General features: G+C 47.6%; 1 protein-coding gene across 5 annotated transcripts in view; it reads right to left on the bottom strand.

The window, feature by feature from the left end:
* Positions 1–898: 898 nt before the first annotated feature.
* SMOX (spermine oxidase) overlaps positions 899–22,441 on the bottom strand; it is a 55,336-nt gene continuing 33,793 nt past the window's right edge. For 3 of the 5 annotated variants that reach the window (XM_035103059.2, XM_060278357.1, XM_035103060.2), the window contains exons 2-7: positions 20,623–20,857; positions 12,659–12,885; positions 6,981–7,154; positions 5,900–6,602; positions 3,253–3,413; positions 899–1,405 (exon numbers count right to left, since the gene is read on the bottom strand). In XM_035103059.2, the coding sequence (XP_034958950.1) occupies positions 1,268–1,405; positions 3,253–3,413; positions 5,900–6,602; positions 6,981–7,154; positions 12,659–12,885; positions 20,623–20,830 (1,611 nt within the window). In that variant the 5' untranslated portion in view covers positions 20,831–20,857 and the 3' untranslated portion in view covers positions 899–1,267. Of the gene's footprint in view, positions 1,406–3,252; positions 3,414–5,899; positions 6,603–6,980; positions 7,159–12,658; positions 12,886–20,622; positions 20,858–22,441 lie in introns of those variants that run through there. The other 2 variants (XM_035103061.2, XM_060278358.1) reach the window with 2 other exon arrangements.

Here is a 22,441-nt window from a genome sequence, read left to right as displayed (position 1 = left end):
CCAGTCCAACCCCCTGCCAAGCAGGAAACACCATCAAAGCATTCTTGACATATGCCTGTCAAGCCTCTGCTTAATAGAATCATAGAATTCATAGAACGATATTGATATATCGTCCCAAACCAGTTTGAAGTCCCTATCATGATATCGGTTTCATCTTTTTGACCTGGCAATATATCGTGAATCATGATGTGTGTATGTGTGAATGCTATGTAAATATCACAATACGGAGAAAACTGCAAAGCCAATGCCTCTACATAGCTCCATCCTTATTCCAGACACTGTGATATATCAGTATATCGCAATGTGATGTATCACGATGTTGAAAACCAGGTATCACCCAGCTCTAATAGAACTGCTGTTCATAGCCAGTGTTTCAGCTATGGGAACTAAGCTAGAACTAACAGGACAATGTCACAAAAGGTGTTGTCTAGCTTGCTGGAGGAGCATTTCAACCCACTTTTGTGAGTCTAGGCACAACAATTAAGGGAGAGGGAGAGGGAGAGGGGGAGAGAGAGAGAGACACTCTATCCGGGCATGGTTTATACCCAAATACAAGACACCGTTTATACCCGTTTCCAAGGCAAAGGGGCACAGGAAGATCCAAAGAGCCCTGCGGGATCAAGCCAATGGTTCAACTACTCCAGTAGTATCCTGGTCTCACGGTGGCCAATCAGATGCCTGCAGGGAGCATGCAAGAAGGACCCAATTGCAGCTCTTCCCACCTGTGGCTTCCAGCAAGTGCAAGGCTGAACTTGCAAAACCAAATTCGGCAAAGAAAGCAATGCCCCGCAGGATCACCATGGAGGATGCCATTGCTATGTTTTGACCTAGAAAAACACTGATGAGTGTGATCTAGTCTCAGGCAAGCCCTGCTGAAATGGAGCCACACGAGAGCACAGTGGTTATGACAACATTTATTGAAATATAGAAGGCACTTACAATACCAGGGACCTGGGGAAGGGGGGGGAGAAAAATACCTCCAAAAGAAGCACCAAGTGTGCAATCAGAAATCAAAATTACACCAAAAGAAAATCTTTCACTCAGACAGGAAGAGCAACCTTTTCCTGTTGACAGGTACAATACATGGAAATAAACTACCATCAGTCAACTACGGGTCAAAATAATTAAGACTTTTATAGAGATATAGATATAAAAAGATAAAAAAAATTTTTTAATTAATTTGTTCTTTTAGAAAAGAAAAAAAAGGAAAGACTTCTTTAAACACACAACCGTAAAAGGAATCACGAGTTAGTGGTTCAGGCCCCTTTCAGTTTCTGCATTGCAAGAGGTCTTGGTACATTTCGAGGAGGTGGGCCGCCTCCCTCTGGCCAGAAAGCAAAGCACCGTGAGTAGTGGAATAATACTTCCTGTGGGTGGCCTCGCCCGAAAACATCACCTGCATAGGCTGGAGATCCAGGAAGGGAGGGAGGGAGGGAAAAGGTTGGGGACAGGGGGAGAGAACACATGTCAGGAAAAGGTATTTGGAGAGATAAAAATGTCAGGGGGAGGCAAGGACTGGACACAGGCAAAAAAAAACACAGAACTGCATGGATGCAGGCATTTCTCCATTCATGCAATCAAGGTCTTTCATGAGATGTGCAGAGCCAAAGACGTCTTGAAAGAGAACAGCCCTTTGCAGATACACACACAAGCACAAACGCACCATGTTCCGTGAGCGCATGGTGTTTGGGGGGGGGGGGAGACCTGAATGCCTTGGGCAAAGGATACTACTGCCTGAGTGGGGTGTGTTGAACTTTTCAAATTCCAAAAAACGAGGGGTGCAAAGAAAACCGCGGTCACATGACACCGGAAGTCAAAAGAGGTTTGGGTTGAATTAATATTTGAGTAAAGCGTGTGAAAAATTCCATAGAAATCATTGAAAATCAGGGTGGATAAAATCAATGATTTTAAAAAAATAATAATAGGATTTTTATATATTTTTAATCAGATTTTTAAAATAAAATGCTTTTGGAGTAAAACATATTTCTAAAGATAGTTTTCTATTAAAGCTACATTATAGTCCAAAGGCTATTCATCAGGAAATAAGGATTTGTTTTAAGTTCTGCATGTTTGCTAAAACTCAGTCAAAGGTTGTTTTTTTAATAAATAAATAAATAAATAGTTTAACCACATCAGTTAACAAACATGGATACATATGCTATAATGTTATTGCTTTAGTTAAATGAATTGTTTAAATTGTTATTAAGGAAATGATTATTTTTCTCCTTCCAAGAAAGCACAGCAGAAAAGTTGTCCAAATATAAAGAGTTAACTTATTGAACCTAAATCACTACTACTACTACTACTACTACTACTATACACGGCCCTGATCTGTGTATATAAAAATGTAAACTGGTATGTTCCTTCGTCTCCAATGTTCAACAAAACCACTTTACCGATAGCGTTGAAATTTGGACACAAAGTCAAATGTGACTACCCGAGTGACCCCATACCGTTTTCAAAGACAGATGTGTCACCTACGCCAGGTAAAACGCCTAAAACCCCGTGTTTCAGAACTCACAAATCATACGAAAGTGCATGCTGTGAGCACAGGAGAGGTTGCAAAACAGCGCCCTCTAGCGACGGCTACACTGGTAGTGCACCTAGGAAAGCTTCCCTCTCCACAGCATCTAGGCTCGGCTTTCCAGACTAGGCCACTTTCCAGACTAGGCCAAGTGGATGTGGGGGCTCGCCTGGGTGGGGAGGGGGCGGGATAGGTAACGGGTCGGAACAGAGTGGGTAGTCACAGGGATGTGCCTGTGTAAACATAACACGTGTAAAACAGGGGGACTCTGAGGCTCCATTTAACAGACTGAGCCACAGCAACGCGTGGCCAGCTAGTAGTTTATAATATGGCAGCATAAAAATACTATCTTAAATAAATGTTATGAGGACTGTGGACCGTGCTGGCATGCCATAATCCCCAATGGTGGAGTGTTCACTCCCCATATGCCATTTCACCCTGTGCCCCATCCTGTGGCTGCACACCCAGCCCTCGCATGTTCTTTGGGGCTAATATTTAGGGACTGGAGGATCCGACCTACAATTCTCAAGCATTTAATATTGGCAATAGGACAGAAAAATGACTGTTTGCCCTTGGTCCTTTCTATTGCACCCCAGACAAAAAACTTGCACCCTTCCCAGTTTTAATAATTTGTTGCAGATTTTTTCCTACCCATTGGCCCATTTTTCAAAGGAGCATTCTTTCTGGCAGAGCCATTTCGAGGGGTTCATTTCCGGGATTATACTTACAACCGTCTTGGAGCTCTCGGTATAAGGCAGTGGCTTTGCGAGTTTCTCTACGTCTGCTCCGCTCGACCCAACTTGAGTGTAGGAATAGGAGCCGCGGAAGTAAGGATTGCTGCCCCACGAGGATCGCAAGATCCGCCGAGGTTTCGGAATGTCCGGATTCCCTAGACCGAAAGAGAAGGCGCAAAGTCGTCAGGGGAAAGAGGCCTCAAAAAATAGTCCAAGTTCAGCTAACCAGATATATATCGCATGACCCTGTGAAAATGTGCACACACTTCAATGACAATGACTCCTGGTGGTTCAGACAAACATTGGATGCATTAATTGAAAGAGTCGTGTTCTAGAGGAAATCATTGCACCGCAATCCATGTTTCTAGTATGAATTTTTATCTAGGGAGTATTGAGGAACTGGACAGTCTCTGCCATCTCCTGGGATGGGATATTGTTTCAGGGGTTTTTCTTGGGGTCAAGACTTAGTTTCAATTATGTTATTGTATTTTTATCATCTGTCTGTCTCAGGAGACAAAGGAGGGGTGCACCTTTGCGGGTAATGTCAAACTTTTTGGGTTCTTTTTTGGCTGGTGCAGAAATTCAGTTCTCTTGTCAAGTGACACGCTGAGCTCCAAGCACCCACTGAAGCAGGCGGACGGTGGCAGGTCTGCAATTTTTGGACCGGGGACTGCACATCTTAAGACTGGCAGTAGCTGACCAGTGAGACACGATGATCTCTCCCACCGGCAAAGACAACCTGAAGCACTCGTCCCTTACACCAATCAAGTTGAGTTTTTAACTCCTGGGTTGTTTTCGCTGTGTTTGCAGCAGCAGCAAAGTGTTACGCTTAGACTTTATTGTGAGTTATCAGTGCACCATTTAATTTTATTGTCTGTTTATTAACATGAGATTAGTCTATTGTTTATGTGACTATTTAAGTTTTGTTAGGAATATAGGAAACTGTGTTATATCAGGTCAGACCAGCAGCTCTCCAGGTCTTCAGGTAGGAGACATTTGCAGTCCTGCTAGGAGATGCGGACGGCTGAACCTGGATGTTGCAAAGCAGATGTTCTATCTCTGAACTACAGCCTTTTCCTGAGACGAACCCCACTCTGCAATGGAACAGGAGATCGCCACACTTAGAAGATGGGTGGCCTGCTGGCAATGACATTTGTGGCGACTGATTACTGACCTCAGACCAAAGGTGTTGCTCAATTCCAATGCTGACGCCATCTGAGTAATATCACAGAAGACCAGCAACGTGGAAAGATCAAAAGGAGAGCTGGGATTTTAGCATGGCTAAAGTCATCCTCAGGAACACACACATAAGAGTGCAAAAGGGCGAGAGGCACGGTTGTGCCCGTGAGCTCCTGAACGGTTGGGCAGCAGCGAGAAGATACAGCAATCCTGTGAACTTGAAAGCTTCTGGCTCCCCTGAAATCCAGGCACCTAACATCCGAGGGCTTAGCCGACAAAGGCTGTGTACAAGAAACTGAGTTGTTTTGAACGAGGCACCACTTTAATCAGGTTTACAAAGAGCCGCAGTTGTCAATGGCTCGTAGCCTGCCTGAAGTCTGGGCTGTTTGGACAGCAAATCCAAATAATCCATTATGCTAACATGTGGGGGAAATCAAAGTCCCCCTAGATAAATAGTTTCTGGGATGAAAGGGGCACCAAGCACAAGTGATCACGAATGGAAAAGATGACAGTCTAGATCTGACCCTGTCTGCAGGCAACATAGCTGCCAAGTTTTCCCTTTTCTCACGAGGAAGCCTATTCAGCATAAGGGAATTTCCCTTAAAAAAAGGGAGAACTTGGCAGCTATGGCAGGCAAAGTTCATGGGATAATTTTCCCAGGAGGAGCCATGGCAGCATTTTCAAAGCTGTGCTCCCAGGGTCCTCTGAAATTTACCAAGAGTCCTAAGTAATGAGAAGATCAATAATGACGAACGAAGGCTTCGCACACCTGCAATTAGTACCGCCTCTTTAATGCAGCAGGGTGAACTGAGGCTAAGACATAGGTTTGCCTAAGGCGACCCATGAAGTGTGTAGAAAAGCTAAAATCTGAGCATGACACATTAAGCCATAGCGCTACTCCTCATTTTACCATGGTTGCATCCGCACCAGACCTTTAAAGCAGTCCCGTGCCACTTTAATAATCATGGCTCCCACCAAAGAACCCTGGGAACTGTGGTTTGTGAAGGACGCTGAGAGTTGCTAGGAGAACCCTCACAGAGCTGCAATCCTCAGCACCCTTAGTAAACTACACTTCCCATGATTCTCCGGGAAAGTCACGACAGCGTACAAGAGACGGAATGGAATGTTAGCTGATTATTGATCGTTATAAGCATTTTCTAAAATGACATCAGATGTTGATTTTAGCATAGTGCCTAAATTTTAATCTTAATCTTAAACTTTTCTTTTTTGAGTTGTTAATATTTGTCCTTGTGAGATGTGAATTGTGTTATATTATTTGTGGCTTGTACGAGTCCGCTGTTTTATTTGATTTGATTTGTTTTGTTGTGTTTTATGATGGGCGTAAAGTCGAATAAACATCTTTGCACACAACAGCTTTAAATGCGTTGCCTCCCACCCCAGCCGGCCCGGCCCTTTCCGCTCTCTGGACCCAAACACAAAGGTGGGGGGGGCAGCCGCAGACCTGTAAATTTACGCAACATCTCAGTGCAAGTTTCTGCTACGGTTTCATCGTCACATTTCTCCATGATCAAGGCCTCCTCCCCACAGATCCAGCCGCTCAGCACGTGGCCGTAGCGCTCGGGCGGGTAGAGAACGTCGAAGCTGCAGATCTTCCTGTACCACATCCCCTCGGGGTAGGTGAGGCTCTCTGCCTCAGCCTCGTCCTCCCATACGAACTGGATGCTGTTGCACTCGGGGCTCCAGAAGGGCTCCTCAAACTCCAGGAAGATCTTGTCCGTGGTGCTGATGCCCAGCTTCTGGATGGCCATCACCTTCTCCTCGGGCAGCCGGGGGTGGAACATGTTCTCATGGTGCTTCTTCAGCACCCCCAGGGACACCGTCACGATGACGTGGTCGGCCAGGATGAACTCGCAGTCCTCGCACTCCACGCAGACGTGGCAGCCCACGTCCCGCTCCCCCGTGCGGTCGCTGTTGTGGTCGGCCACCCCTTCAATCTCCTTGCTGACCGACTGGTTCCAGTGGATGCACTTGACCGGCTTGTTCAGCTGGATGACCGATTCCGGGATGGCGCGGGAGAGGATCTCCACGATCTTCATGAAACCGCACGGGATGATGTGGTGGGCCCCGGGGATTTCGGTCCACTCCCCGAATTCGCTGAGCGACACCTCGTCCATGCTGTGGGAGCTGCTCTCGCAACTCTCCACCTAGGGAAAAGGAGGCAGAGAAGAAGGGCTTTCAGATGGGGGCTGTTCATATCCTAGTGCACTTTACAACATAAAATCACAATAGAAAAACACAAAATTCATAATAGGAATGAAGACAAGGACAACCCAGTAACTCCTCTGCCCAACAGCACATTTTAAAAGGGCAATGAATGTCAATCAGGAAAGGCCTGGTAAAAGAGCAACATTTTCATCTGGCACCTAAAGGCGTATAACGAAGGCACTAGTCAAACCGCCCCGGGGAGAGAATTCCACAAACGGGGTTTTGAAAATCTCGGCCACATGCCAACTTGCTATTGCCAACCTATGCTATATGGTGCTGCAACGTCTCAAGCAAAACCCCGCCATCACTCTCCATACCTTAAGGTATTGCTGGATCATGGCAAGTTTCAGCCTCCTGATCGTCTCCGAGTCGTCCGGATCGGCTTTGATGCGCTTGCGCACGACATCTCGCGTGAAGACGCCCACGCTGTTCTTGCTCTCGGCATTGACTGGTTTACCACTCTGGAAGAACTCCTGAGTCAGGTTATAGACCTGTCTCGAGACAGGGAGAGGGGACACACAAAAGGGGTTAACAACACCATACTTCCATACGTGGTGGGAATACACACCTGCACAGCTGTTTCAGGAAATGGTTGCTGGAAAAGTTTCTTTAATTATGGGACAAGTGTATTAAATATGCTTATAGGTTACCAGAAGAACCTACTAGTTATGGACATGCAAATATTTTCCAGCTAGAAATATATGAACACAACATTGTAAAACAGCTACATTAGCAAGGAATGCAATGCGTCAGATGTGCTGTGCGTTCCATGGCCACCTTAGAGCAAACCAGACACTAAAAACAGTATTAAACGTAAGTCCAACTGATGAATGCCTGCTTTTGTTCGTAGAGATACAGTCATACCTTGGAAGTCGAATGTCTTGCAAGTCGAACATTTTGGAGCCCAAACGCCTCAAACCCAGAAGTGAGTGTTCCAGTTTCCAAACATTCTTTGGAACCCGAATATCAGATGCGGGTTCAGATTGGCTGCAGCCAATCCGAACCCTCACCTTGGTTTCCGAACGCTTTGGAACAGACTTCCGGAACGGATTCCGTTCAACTTCCGAGGTACGACTGTATAAACTATTTGCCTGGGATTTAGAGGAAACCCAGGGGAAACTGCACAATTTACCTTGTAACATAAATACTAATTATACAAAATACTTTGCATCTATATAGTGCTTCCTTGAGTGTTGTTGTTGTTGTTGTTGTTGTTGTTGTTGTTGTTGTTGTTGTTGTTGTTTTATACCCCACCCATCTGGTTGGGTTTCCCCAGCCATTCTGGGTAGCTTTCAGCATATATAAAACAGTAAAATATCAAACATTAAAAACTTCCCTAAACAGGGCTGCCTTCAAATGTCTTCCAAAAGTCAGATAGTTGTTTATTTCTTTTACATCTGATGACAGTGCAGGAGCCACTACCAAGAAGGCCCTCTGCCTGGTTCCCTGCAACTTCACTTCTCACAGGGAGGGAACTGCCAGAAGAAACTCAAAAGAGTTTCACATATTTAATCACCAAATTGACACTGTAGAAGCTCCATCCCACCCTATAACAAGCTAGCCATCAGGCTAACTGGACCGCAGAAGCAAATGCAATCTTTTAAAGGCAGCAACGCAGCCCAGACTGGGCCATTTTAGCCTCAAACAGTGTTGCAATTCTAAACATTCTGAGCATTTTCCATGGACGGAGTTCTTGCCATCCCGATTCGCACCAAGTCATGCTCTCCACATGAAACTAGCCACCGGAGCATGGATAATAAGCTCTGTGTCAACATGCATGGTAAGCAGAGAGGGGAAAACAACCTTTGATGGCCAGTAATTCAGGGGAACTAATCAGCCAAGGCGGGCAATGTGACCTTGATCACGTAGCTACAGAAAGATGATCAAGGGCCTGGTGTTTCCAACTAGAGGCTTGCTAAAAGTTAAGGGGGCACCCAGCTTCCTCCTCCTGCTGCATTAAATGGAACCGGTGGATTTCACTGGGGACCACCCCTCTTGCTTTGGGGAGGTCAGAACCCCTGGCTTGCACCAAGATATCAAAGTCGCTGCAACCCTTGGCTTCAGCAGAACGCTAAGCCGCTCGCTGGCCGTAAGAAGATTGCACGTTCACAAGGAGAGCAAAACCACATTAAAATACATTAAGTAACTGGGCAGAGGCTCAATTAGCCACAGCCTGTTTTTGAATGCCCTTCCCTTTTCCTTTTGTAGAAAAAGGGCCTACTTTTTAAAACTTCAAACACTTATCTGAACCAATTGCTGAAGAACCCCAAGAGGAGGGAGAAGGGATAGAGCTTAAGTCAGCTGCATGACCCTAATTCCCTGCATTTTGAGTGGCGCTAGGAATGTTCTAAGAGGATCTGACTAATACACCTCCAAAGCAGCCCCCATAGCTTTTCTCAGGCAGGCTCGGTGCTGGAAACCTCCAATGCTGGAGACCTTGGCAGACTTACATGGGAGGGAGCAGCACAGAACTCAGAGGGGCTTCCTTCCGTAGGACTGTGGAACACAGTACTGTAGAGCTGGAAGGGACCATGAGGGTCATCCAGTCCAACCCCCTGCAATGCAGGAATCTTTTGTCCAATGTGGGACCCAGCACATACATATATGAGAAACCGCAGGGTGAAAAGGACAGATACCAAGCCTGGCTCACAGTACAGGGCTTGACCTCTTCATGTCCCATGACTGCACATAGCCTGAGAGATGGCACAGTCCGCCTGACCCCCACCCCCACCCCGACACACTGGGTGCATGTTTGTGGGCACATGCTTCCAGGTACAGGCAATACTACGCCTGTCCATGAACCCTCCTTTCTTGGCTTCCCTAGCTGCATGGAGCACTGCAGGTTGGCCTTTCAATGCATGTATGGAGAGGGGTGAGCTCTGCAGAGGGATGATGTAAGCCTGGAGACAGTGCCCTGTTATTTAAATAAAACATAAAAATAAAATTCCTTCCAGTAGCACCTTAGAGACCAACTAAATTTGTCATAGGTATGAGCTTTCGTGTGCATGCACACGAAAGCTCATACCTATGACAAACTTAGTTGGTCTCTAATGTGCTACTGGAAGGAATTTTATTTTTATGTTTTATTTTGACTACGTCAGATCAACACGGCTACCTACCTGTAACTGTTATTTTAAGCTTGCAAGGCAGGAAACCCAGGTCTGACTCTCCGCTCAGTCTCTATTTGGAATGCTGCACCTCCCACATCAGGGAACGCAGGAAGCAGGCTTAATATTGAGTAAGCCCATTGGTTTATCTAGCTGAGCATGGTCAACACTGATGGGCAGCAGCTCTTAACGTTTCAGGCGGGGGTCTCCACCAGCCCTACCAGGAGACGGAACCTGGTGTCTTCCTGAAGGAGCGTCTCCACCCCCATTGTTCTGCCCAGACACTGAGGTCCAGTACCGAGGGCCTTCTGGCGGTTCCCTCATTGCGAGAAGCCAAGTTGCAGGGAACCAGGCAGAGGGCCTTCTCGGTAGTGGCGCCCACCCTGTGCAATGTCCTCCCATCAGATGTCAAAGAGAGAAACAGCTACCAGATTTTTAGAAGACATTTGAAGGCAGCCCTGTTTAGAGAGGCTTTTAATGTTTAATCGATTATTTTATTTTTCTTTCTATTGGAAGCCGTCCAGAGTGTCTGGGGGAACCCAGCCAGATGGGCAGGGTATAAATAATAAATTATTATTATTATTAATATTATTATTATTCAGTATTCAAAGCAAATGCCCGCCGACTGAGCCACCTCCCTTTGCCAAATGCACATGGCTTCCGGTAAGAACAAAAGAAGAGCCTGCAGGATCAGGCAAGTGGCCCATCTAGTCCAGCATCCTGTTCTCAGAGTGGCCAAGCATGTGCCTGTGGGAAACCAGCAAGCAGGATTCGAACACAAGAGCAGCACTCTCTCCTCCTGTGGCAGGGGTCCTCAAACTTTTTAAACAGGGGCCCAGTGCACTGTCCCTCAGACACTGTTGGGGGCTGGACTATAGTTTGAAAAAAAATATGAACGAATTCCTTTGCGCATATTTTATTTATTTGTGGTGCACGAAAAACAGGGAAAACAATACAATATTTAAAATAAAGGCCCGTTAAGACAGTGGCGGGTTCTGCAATTGCCGGGCGGGCCAGGATCAGGAGACCCTGGCGGACTGGATCTGGCCAGCGGCCCGTAGTTTGAGGACCCCTGTCCTGTGGTTTCCAGCGACTTGGATTCAGAAACCCTGAACTGTGGAGAGGGAGAGGGAGCATTACCACCCTGGCTAGTAGCCATGACTAGCCCTCTCCTCCATGAATATAGCTTATCTTCTTTTAAAAGGCTTCTATATTGGCCCTCCCTGTCTCCTGTGACTTTCAGCCACTGGTGTTCAGAAGCAATGCTGCCTCCACCTGTGAAGAGAGGGCATAGCTATTTGCTGTGATTCAAAATGCTCCTTTCCCACTTTCACATGCACAGGCAGCAAAGTGCCAATTTATGAGTGGCGGAGCTCGTTGCTGTGCATGAACTGCCCCTCCCTGGGTGGCCTCAGGCACATCTCAACCTCTCTTCCTAATCCACTTTCTCAGGGACCCAGAGAGGATAAAATGAGACAAAGCACAGTAAAGCAGATTTGCACCAAGTCAAGAAACAGGACCTCAGAAAACCCTGAAACTTGGGACAGGAGGGGTGTCAGGTGTGGCCTGGAACTGTGGCTGACCAAAGGAGGATCCGAAAGAGAAACCCACCAGGCCAGCGGAGACAAACTTAAGAGCAACAGTCCCAAGTGGGTCATGTCGGATTTCTAGGGTCACCAGACTTTCTTGCGCCTGTATGAACAACTGCAAGCTGGAGACCATAGGTTTACCTTTCCCTGTTTATATGTTTGTTTGTTTGTTTGTTTTGTTTTGCAACACGGAAAAACTTAAATAAAAACTTATTAAAAACAACAACAATTGCAAGCTGGAGAATCTGTTGTGCACACCACACAAATTGCAACAGTGCACACATGCACAACCACACATTTTCCCTCCCCGCACGCAAAATGACAATTAAGTGGGGGAGGAAGAAGTGAATTAGGCCTGAAAAAGGTGTTTTTGCTCTTGTCCACTCTTAACTGGGGGTGGCGGTAGGACGTGATTGTCCTGTAGAGCATAGCTGGGGAGGTAAGAGTTAACCTTCTAACGCCAGTTGCAATTTCCAGGAAGATCCCTCTGTCTTACACACACACACACAGAGAGAGAGAGAGAGAGAGAGAGAGAGAGAGAGAGAGAGAGAGAGAGAGAGAGAGAGAGAGAGAGAAACAATTAGGCTAAAAAAAAGACCTTCTGTTGGCTTCAATACAAGGCCAGCCCCCAGGTTAACTGAGGGATAGACACAATCTGCAATGGGTGGGTGGGGTGTTAGAAGTGAGAAGGAAAGAGTTAACTCTCCCCAGCTGAGACACACACCAGCACCAGGGGGGAGGGGAATGCCTCTCCTTGATTGTTATTAGACCTGAAAGAAGCCTTCTCTTGCAGTCAATTGAAAGCTTCTTAGGCTTCAAGAGGGTCGTTTTTTTGTTTTTTTTGTCAGGGGGATTCCAAAATGACCCATTCCCCCATTCCTCTGCCATCATTACACTTCAGAAAAGCCTTGTGTTGATAGCAGGAAGCATCAGCAGGGTGAAGAGGGGTCATAGCTGCCAAGTTTTCCCTTTTCTCGTGCGGAAGCCTATTCAGCATGAGGGAAAATCCCTTAAAAAAAGGGATAACTTGGCAGCTATGAGAGGAGTGTGTGTGAATACCTAATGCAGATGCATAGCTGTCAAGTTCTCCCTTTTTTAAGGGAAATTCCCTTATGCTGAATAGGCTTCCTCACGAGAAAATGGAAAACTTGACAGCTATGTGCAGATGTGTCCCTGTGGGGGGGACACAACTCTTGAAAGGCTCCTTGGTCAACCCTGCAACCGTCTAAACTGCTTTGACAGCTTTGGTGCCACGAAGCCGTCTACAGATTTGTTCTAAAGAACTCATCGACGACAAACCTCGTTGTATAAATCACTGAATTCTTCAACCACATCTTTCGGGATCCTTTGACCGTTGTTGGTGAGGTGATAAGCCACCCCATTCTTGGAGTACAGGCTGATGCGGCCCACACTCCTCTCGCCATCTGTCGTCTCCTCGAGTAAGCCATTATCTTCTGCTAGATGATAGATGGGGTTTCCATTGGAACCATGGATCCACGTAGCTCCCAGTTCAAAAGTAGCGTTTTCTATGGAGGGGGGGAGAGAGAGAGAGAGAAGGAAGCCCTACATTAGGATGCTTGAAGGCAAAGGCTGTCACGGAAAACCAGCTGTATACAGAGATGGTCCCCACGTCCTCCCACTGACCAATACGAGCCTTTGCCGTAGGGACCTGAGAAGAGCCTAGCTGGATCAGGCCAATGGCCCATCTAGTCCAGCATCCTGTTCTCACAGTGTGGGAACAGTTGCCTGTGGGAAAGCAGCAGGCAGGATTCAAACACAAGAGCCCTCTCCCTTCCTGTGCCTTCTAGCAACTGGGATTCAGAACCACCGCTGCCTCCCATCCTGGCTAGCAGCCATCGATAGCCCTCTCTACCTCCATGAATTTGTCTAATCCTCTTTTAAAGCCATCCAAGTTGGTGACCTATCCCTGTCTCTTCAGGAAGCAAGTTCCACAGTTTAATTGCGTAAAAAAGTACATGTTATCCATCCCGAATATGCCAACACTCCAGTTTCCTCGGATGTCCATAAGTTCTAGTGTCTTGAGAGAGGAAGAAAAGCTTTTCTCTATCTACTAGCTGCTGGATAGCTCAGTTGGTAGACCGTGAGACTCTTTTATTTATTTCTTATTATTATTATTATTTATTGGATTTATATACCGTGTTTCTCATATTTTAAGGCATCCCTAAAAAATAAGGCATGGCAGTATTTTCATGACCTGGAGAAATATAAGGCATACCCCGAAAATAAGACGTACCAGTACCAGGTTGTGGTGGGAGCAGGTCTGTGCAAAATATGGTACCGTAAGAAAAGGAAGATGCCTCCTCGGAACCGGATGCCGCTGCCACGTGGAGCTCCGTCCGAGTGGGAGCCAGCAAGAGCTGCAGCACGCACAGCAAGAGCTGCAGCAGGAGCCTCAGTGCGAAGCCCGGCTAAGGTAGAGCCTCAGCGAAGGCTCAGCAGGAGCCGCGGCGGGCAAAGAAGAAAGGATCGGGACCCTGCTAAGCAGCCGGCAGGAGCCTTAGTGCGCAGCGCGCGAAGCCCGGGAGCTGGCTGGAGGCGCAGCTCAAAGCGCGCGATCGGTAAGCCCCAGCAGCCAGCAGGAGCCTTAGCGGGCAGCGCGCGAAGCCCGGGAGCTGGCTGCAGCCGCAGCTCAAAGCGCGCGATCTGATAAGCCCCGGCAGCCAGCAGGAGCCTTAGCGGGCAGCGCGCGAAGCCCGGGAGCTGGCTGGAGCCGCAGCTCAAAGCGCGCGATCTGATAAGCCCCGGCAGTTTTTGCAATTTGATCTGCTCTACAATTCTCTTTAATTACTAACTCTAACACGGTTGTGTGTGTGGGTTTTTTTCCTTTCTAAACTGCCTTATGGATATTTCTGCTTAAGACATGCTAGACATACAATGAACTCTCACACACACACACATATTACACATTCTAGATCATTAGCAGCTAATGACTGCTGTCAAAATCTGGGTGTCCAACTGTTGCTTCTAGAATAGCTATAAATCAGAACACAATCACACCACACTCTCAGCCTAGCATACCAGGTGGGTTTTTTTTTTGGGGGGGACAATGTAAGCAACATTTCTCCTTAAGATCAAAACTGTTGGTTTGTGATTCTGGTTTAAGAATGAACTTTCATGAAGACGTTTGCCAAATTTAATTGCTGTGGTGTTTTTAAAGATGCAAGAAACAGAGAACATAACCCAGTAATATTGCAGCTACGCTGCCTTTGGAACAGATTCTCCCCTTCTTGTTTTAACTTAGCTGCAAATCATAAATTGTTCTGCAACATCAGCAGTACAAGGGATTATCTCATAATCCATCTTGATGCTATTCTGCTTCTTTCTTTTTTTAAAAGCAACCTCTTAAAAAAACACCACACACATTCTCAAAAGCAAAGCTTCATTTTCTATAAGGCTGGCTATGCAAATGCTTTCAGATGAGTTTTGCTCTTTTGAGTAACTTCCTTAACAAATTGAGGTTATTTGCAAAGAGAGAGTGAGTAAGAGTACACAACAGTGGCAGGGTATTGAAATCTTCAGAATGGCACTGTGCCCCAGAGTGACGACTCTATGATGCTGCATGCATACAATGCCTACCGGTAGTTTGCTTTACCATACTTAATTAAAAAATAAGACATCCCTTGAAAATAAGACATGGTGTGTTTTTTTGAGAAAAAAATTAATATAAGACATGTCTTATAATATGAGAAACACGGTACCGCCCTATACCCAGGAGTCTCCGGTCAGTTCACAGAATAAAATCAAGATATTAAACCACAAAATACATAATAAAAATAAAAACAACCCAATAGTGCCCCCCCCAAAGAAAACACGTTTTAAAAGGGCATAGGATGTAAATCAGATCAACCAAAGGCCTGGTTAAAAAGGAACACTTTTGCCCGGTGCCTGAAGGTGTATAATGAAGGCCCCAAGCGAACTTTCCTGGGGAGAGCATTCCACACACGGGGAGCCACTGCAGAAAAGGCCCTGTTCTCGTGTTGCCACCCTCCAGACCTCTTGAGGAGGGCCTCAGAAGATGATCTCAGGGTCCGGGTAGGTTCTTATGGAAAGAGGTAGTCCTTGAGGTATTGTGATCCTGAGCCGTTTAAGCCTTTATACGTCAAAACCAGCACTTTGAATTGGGCCCGGAAACTAATTGGTAGCCAGAGCAGTTGGGCCAGGATCGGTGTAAGATACTCAAACCGTCTTGCTCCGGTGACCAACCTGGCCACTGAATTCTGCACCAGCTGACGTTTCTTAATCCCAGGGTTGTGAGTTTGAGCCCCACGTTGGACAAAATATCCCTGCATTGCAGGGGGTTGGACTAGATGACCCACGTGTTCCCTTCCAACTCTATTGATTCTATATATGACAATTTCCCCATGCCACACATAATTTTGCAAACTTCTGTCCTGTCACCTTCTACTCGCCGCTTCTCTGAACTGAAAAGTCCTAAATGTGGCGGTCTTACTTCAAAAGGGAATTGCCATGCGCCCTGAGGCGGGGGCATCCATTCAAGCGAGACCCTCGCTCTGACGCCGGGAACATCGGCTCAGCCGCCATTCGCCTCGCCTTGCAAAGATGCCAGGAGCGCCGAGTGCCCTGGGATGGTCACGATAGCTTCAGAAGTGCCAAGGACACTGGTTGAAACGTCCTTCTTCCGTACAGCATAAGATGTGCAAAGCAGAGAAGAGGCATGAGCCAGGCTAAAAATAGCCAGGGCCACCTGTAATGTTTACTAACTCATTAAGCCAGCGTCCTCAAAGCAGATGAGCTTGGTGCAAACGTACAACATCAACATCAAAGTGTGACGTTAATCACATCCTTTAAGACAACAGATGCTCCTCCTGACTAAAAGACCCCTTGGAGGCATGGAGTGGGGAAAGTACGCAGTCTCCTGCAATTAATGCAACAACTACCGCAGTCCGTGGGTATGTTTTAAACAAAGGCTGCAATCACCTACATCCCTCATTGCTTTTGCTGCTGTTTTTCTTTTCCCTGATCTGGGAACGAATGCATCGTTCCATAGGAATATAACAAAACAACCCTGCGCCCCCCCCCCAAGGGCTGCCCTTGTGTAAGGCTAAAACGTGGCCTCTGCAATCACAGGAGGAAATGGGGGTGGGGGGGCAGACAGGTCTCATGGGAGAGGTTTGAGATTACCAACAGGCAGGGAGTCCCAAAGTATAAGGTGTCACCCCTCTGAAAGGTTCCTTGCAGAGGGGGAATTTTAACAGTGGCCGTTCCCATGCCCTTCGGCCCTACAAGAATGCTGAATTTTGTGTGCGAAGGTGTGGGTTGCACAGAGCCAGAGCGGTACAGACTCCCCAACGTGCAAAAGCAAGGAAGCGCACAAAGTCCGCCTACGAAATCTGGGCAGCTGTGCTATTTTTTGAGGCTCCTGCCCTCTTGTGTGCAGAGAAGCTCCGGCCTTCTATATATAAAGACCACAACCAGGAAACGTCCCGCAGGTGTGCTGAGTGACACGATGACTCCCTTAAGGGCTCGTAGCATGAAGCACTTCCCTTCTGTCTGCCAGCACACCCTGCGGCGGGGGCGGGGGGGCTATTTTTGACACAGCATATTGGCTGTGGACGACCCACTTCCCATTCGCAGGCCGGTGCCAAGTGTTCAGCAGCGGCTCCCGAATGAAAAGACGGATGCCGGGCTTGCTGGGCATCCTTTCCCCCTCCGCTTCCCTCAGATATTCGGCTTTTAATTTACTGCTGGCGTGTTTATCGACTGAACCGCAGGGCGTGATGTCAGGGCTTTGGCAAGGAGCAGGAAGTGTGGATGGGGGGGCTAAGGCCCCTTTCCCCGGTTATTATAACAGGGGCCTGGCCAAATAGTAAAGGAAACCAGCTCGCTGCCATGAGAAAGGCAGAGAAGGAAGTCATTTGCAGCGCCGCCAAGGACATGCTCTGCCCAAAGTTTTCCCCAGAGCATCCTCCCGTTGTGGCTCAGTGGTGGATCATCTGCCTTGCATGCGGAAGGTTTGATCCCTGGAATCTCCAGGCAGGGCTGGGAGAGAGACACTTGCCTGAACCCCTGGAGAGTCTGTATAGACAATACCAGGCATCCCCAAACTTCAGCCCTCCAGATGTTTTGGCCTACAATTCCCATCTTCCCTGACCACTGGTCCTGTTAGCTAGGGATCATGGGAGTTGTAGGCCAAAACATCTGGAGGGCCACAGTTTGGGGATGCCTGAACAATACTGAGAAAGACGAATGAATGGCCTGACTCTGTGTTAAGGCAAAAAAGTGGATGAATGACCTGCCTGCGGACTGTCTCGCCAGAGTGGTGCAAGCTCTGGTTATCTCCTGCTTGGACTACTGCAATGCTCTCTACGTGGGGCTACCTTTGAAGGTGACACGGAAAATACAACTAATCCAGAGTGCGGCAGCTAGACTGGTGACTGGGAGCAGCCACCGGGACCATGTAACACCAGTCCTGAAAGACCTTCATTGGCTCCCAATACATTTCCGAGCACAGTTCAAAGTGTTGGTGCTGGCCTTTAAAGCCCTAAATGGCCTCAGCCCAGTAGACCCGAAGGAGCATCTCCACCCCCATTGTTCTGCCCGGACACTGAGGTCCAGTGCCGAGGGCCTTCTGGCAGTTCCCTTCCTGCAAGAAGTGAGGTTACAGGGAACCAAGCAGAAGGCCTTTTCAATAGCGGCGCCTGCCCTGTGGAACGCTCTCCCATCAGATATCAAGGAAATAAACACCTGACTTTTAGAAGACATCTGAAGGCGGGCCTGTTTAGGGAAGTTATTTATGTCTGATGTTTTATCACTTTTCTATTATTATTATTATTATTATTATTATTATTATTATTATCATCACTAATTCTACTAATTCTGTTGGTAGCTGCCCAGAGTGGCTGGAGAAACCCAGCCAGATGGACAGGGTATAAATTCTTATTATTATTATTATTATTATTATTATTATTATTACTACTACTACTACTACTTTAACTGTTCCTTGGTACAGCACAGCAAAGTTTCACCCATCCTCACAACTCCTCTCTATCCTTCCTTCAGACAAGCGTTGTTAAGTGTTCAAGGACACATTTCAGCTGGGCAATGACACTCGAGGAGGATGCAGAATATAGCTGGCATCATGGATGCAGAGGAATCGTGGGAGGCACCAGCTGGGGAACCCCCAAGGCACAAAGGCTCAGAGCCCGGGGATTCGTGGTGGGACAACAATGAGTGGTCGGAGGGGGAAAGCGGAGAAGACTGGGAAGAGGAGGAGCCAGAAGCCAAAGAGATAACACGGCTTAGTGAGGGAGGAGAGTCTGTGGCAGAGAAAAGCCCAGAATCAGAAGCTGAAGCAGGAGAACAGGGAGGCCAAAGATGGGCCAGGTTTGTGTCCCCTTCCCTGCTGGCCTCCAAGAAACAGGAGAGGCATGAAGAGGGAGGAGCAAACACAGACACACAGGCGCAGTCTCAGATTGCATGGGGAAAACTCTGGATAGGAGGAGACACAGCAGGCTGTGGGGAGGCAGAGATCTATAGTCTCGGCAACGGCTTCACGGGGCACCACCTGAGTTGCTGTGCTCATTAGGCCTGTTTTGCGGATCCTGTTTTGCTAATAGTTCACTCCAGCTTTCTCGGTGTGATTTACCGCAAGTTCATTCCGGTCAGCTGGTGAGGGTTGGGAATGTGGGACATGGCTGAGGAGGTGAAGGGCCAAGTGGAGGGGCACATTTGGCCCCTGTGTTCCCCGCCCTGCACTGACTAGCAGTGCTACTCCAAGGTTTCCTACAGAAATCTTTTTCGTCCCTACCTGGAGCTTCCAGGGGCAGAACCTGGGACCTTTGGCACTCAGGTGCTCGACTACTGATCCCTAAGGATACTAGATAGGTCTTTGTTACCCCTTCTGGAGAGACAGACAGCCAAAACAAAAAGAGGCTGGCAGGTGTATGGAACAAGCACAAAATATTACCCTAAGCCTGTAGATCAATCCCTACACATGGACAGAGATGGAGGGGAGTGTGAACAGCCCATGGTATGAAAGAGGTAGACTGTGATATCTCTTCCCAAAGCTCAGGAATATTTCTCTGCCAGCAGAGAGCAACGCTTCACACATCTGATGATGTGGGTTTCAGCCCGGGAAAGGTTCTGCCGCCACAGATCAGATAAGCCTTTAAGCAGTCACAAGGCTCCTTTGTTTTTGCTGTAACAGACTCAACACCGCTCCCCTCTGGAATGCAAGCAATTTATAGGGACACAAATGCGGAAGGCAGGGGGTGGGCTGGGGCCTTTACGCTGCGCATTGCCATTCTGGCCAATGGTATGGCTTTAGATTTGCATGCCAAGCTGGCTGCAGCAAGCGCAGCTCGAAAACCCACGTGTGGAAACAAAGAGCAGCCTTTCCCTACCACTACCCCTCCCGCCTGCATGACAAGCGCTCATTTGAGATAACAACTACAATGATCCTCGTGCACCCAGAAGGGCAAAGGATTTTTTTTATTAAAAAAAAAGCAAAATGAAATGAAAAGGGCAGGAGGGCATGATAAATCCTGGGATACTTTGCAGAACCCAGTGAACTGGGCATAAAGGATCCCACCCGCTAATAAAACACTCTGAGTAATATTTATCTATTTTGCTAGGAAAAGAGAGGGAGAATCTTCCTACATTGTTCGGATCGGACAAATTCACGGAGGACACATCGATCAGCTGTAACAAACAGGACATTAAACAAAATGTTGGGGGTTTCACTCTAGCCAGCCAGCCAGCCAGCCAGCGCCTCCTCCGGGACACTCCATTACGGTCCCGCCACCCCTATCCCCACAGCAGTCTACAGCCCCTGAAGTCACTTGGTCCTCCTCTTTGGGTTATTTGTGAACCTCCACCCCTTCAATATTTTCGTCTCCTAAATATGTTTTTTTTGTACTTCCGCCTACTTTGGGGTTTCCCCCCAAGCCTTGCCTGCCAATTCCTCCCTCTCATACATGGATAGCGCCATTTCTAGCTACATAAGGAACGGCACTCACTTCTGGCGATCATAAATGGGGGAAATGACAATAGCTCAATGCCCCCAAGTCCAGAGGCATTAAACCTAAGTTCAAGAGGCACACACCACCCCAGGGGGGGGGGTGCTACTGGCTGTCATGCTCAGTTGCCTATGAGATTCCCAGAGGCTGACCATCATGAGAAACAGGTCACAAGGGCCAAACAGACCTTAATGTTGAGTCCTGTCATTACGCAAAGGCTGGTCAAGAACCAGAAGCCACGTTGCAAGGAAATGATTCCCTTACCGAGCTTCACGCTTTGTATCCTGCCTCCAATTCGGTCAGACGCTTCGAGGACAGTCACATCCGTGAAACCATTCTCCAGGAGGGTTTTTGTCGCAGAGAGGCCCGCGAGCCCAGCACCGATAACTACTATTCGCGGCTGTCGCTTTCTCCGTAGGCCACTACTAAGAGGATCATCAGTGCTGTCTGCAGATATTTCACTACTTTGCATGCCGTCCAAGCTCTCTTTCTAAGGAACCTGCCAAGAAAGGAGACACAAAGTAGTTTTGGAGCATTAGGCTGGCAATTTTCTCTTCCTATCTCCCTCTTTTCCCTTCCCTTCAGGTCGTTTTTCAATCTTCCTGTTCCAGCGCAGCAATAAATTCTGGAGAAACACTGGTGTCCCAGGACTCGAGGATCCCGAAACAAGAGCCAAACCTTCTCAATGAGAGATACTGAAAGGAAAGCAAGACCGGCCTAGAATATAAATGCCTCTGATTCTGCGGGAATGAAAGGCTTGGTGAATACAAAAACATCCACCCGGTCATCAAAGATGATATTTTCAGAAAACTCACATGCATTTTTGCCCTTGCATGTCTTTTTATAGACACATAGACCCTCCCGAGGTGCCAATCTTGCGGTAGAGGAAAACCCAGACGCCACACACACACACACACACACACACACACACATTCTGTGAAAAACCTGCAGAGCAAAGGAATGATTCAGCCTTCCTTCTGCCTCTCTGGCAACCGCAAAACATAAGCTTCGGGGCATAAAGATAAGGGGCATGGCAGATGACCTGGTTGGAAAAGAGCAAGGAAGCTAAATATGAAAACACACAGCCTCTTCACACATAGCTGAGCATCTATCAGTGCTAAGCTGTAGGCAGCAGGTGGAGAGGACCTCGTTGTCACAAGGGAAACACACAGAAATATTTCAGAGTCCAGAAGAGAACTTATTAACCTGGGAGCTTGCAGGAAATTCTTTTAACAGCCCTCCCTACCTCCAGGAGGGCCAAACAGTTGGGTGAAGAGGACACTGGGGGGGCAGCCACCCCCACCCCCCAGAGCCAAAGGCAGCTCATGAGACTGTGCCCCTCTCTTCCAGGGTTTCAAGCAGGCAGCAAATGCAGACAATTTATCAGCACCCAGCCCAGCACTCATGAACAGCCCAGCACCCACTAAACCCCCTGTTGTGATGATGCCAGCTTGAAATCCCCCCCCCAAAAAAAAACCCAGAGAGGGGAAATTGGCAGGCCATAAATACAGAGAAGATGCCCAAAGCCCACCCCGCCCCCCATTCTCTGATCCAGACAAGGAAGTGTCCGTTGGTTAGACACAACCCTTTCCTCGTTTGCTGTGCAAATCCACAGGAAAGACAATTGAGGACGCAGTGCCAAAAAAAGGTCTGAACTTCTAAAACAAGTTAAGTGGCATGTAAGCTAAGTTGATGATAGGGCCTTGGAGCCAGGAGCATTTCAAGTTCAAATTATACAGTGTGCCATGCTTATGAGTGCATAAAGAGCCACACGGTAGCAGAGAATTCTGAGCTGAGACCTGGAATAGCATGCCCATCTAAAATCCCACCCAGTTGTTGGTTATCTGAGATGCTGCAAGATACTGAGATGAAGGGAAATGGTCATTGCTTTCTGGTCTTGGGCTATTCTTGCAGATCCATGTGGTATTATTGCACACCGGCAAAGCCTGCAACTGTGAATGGAGAAAACGTGTAAAATGTCACAGCACTTTGTGTCTCCCAAGATTGCAGCACCTCAGGGAGCCAAGCTGTGAGAATGTCTGCGGTCAGCTTCTGTGGGGGAAGAGGAAGTTGTCGGTTTCGC

Source organism: Zootoca vivipara, chromosome 9 (genome assembly GCF_963506605.1).
Source record: "Zootoca vivipara chromosome 9, rZooViv1.1, whole genome shotgun sequence".
NCBI classification, from domain to species: Eukaryota; Metazoa; Chordata; class Lepidosauria; order Squamata; family Lacertidae; genus Zootoca; species Zootoca vivipara.
This window is presented reverse-complemented; position numbering and strand designations above follow the sequence as displayed.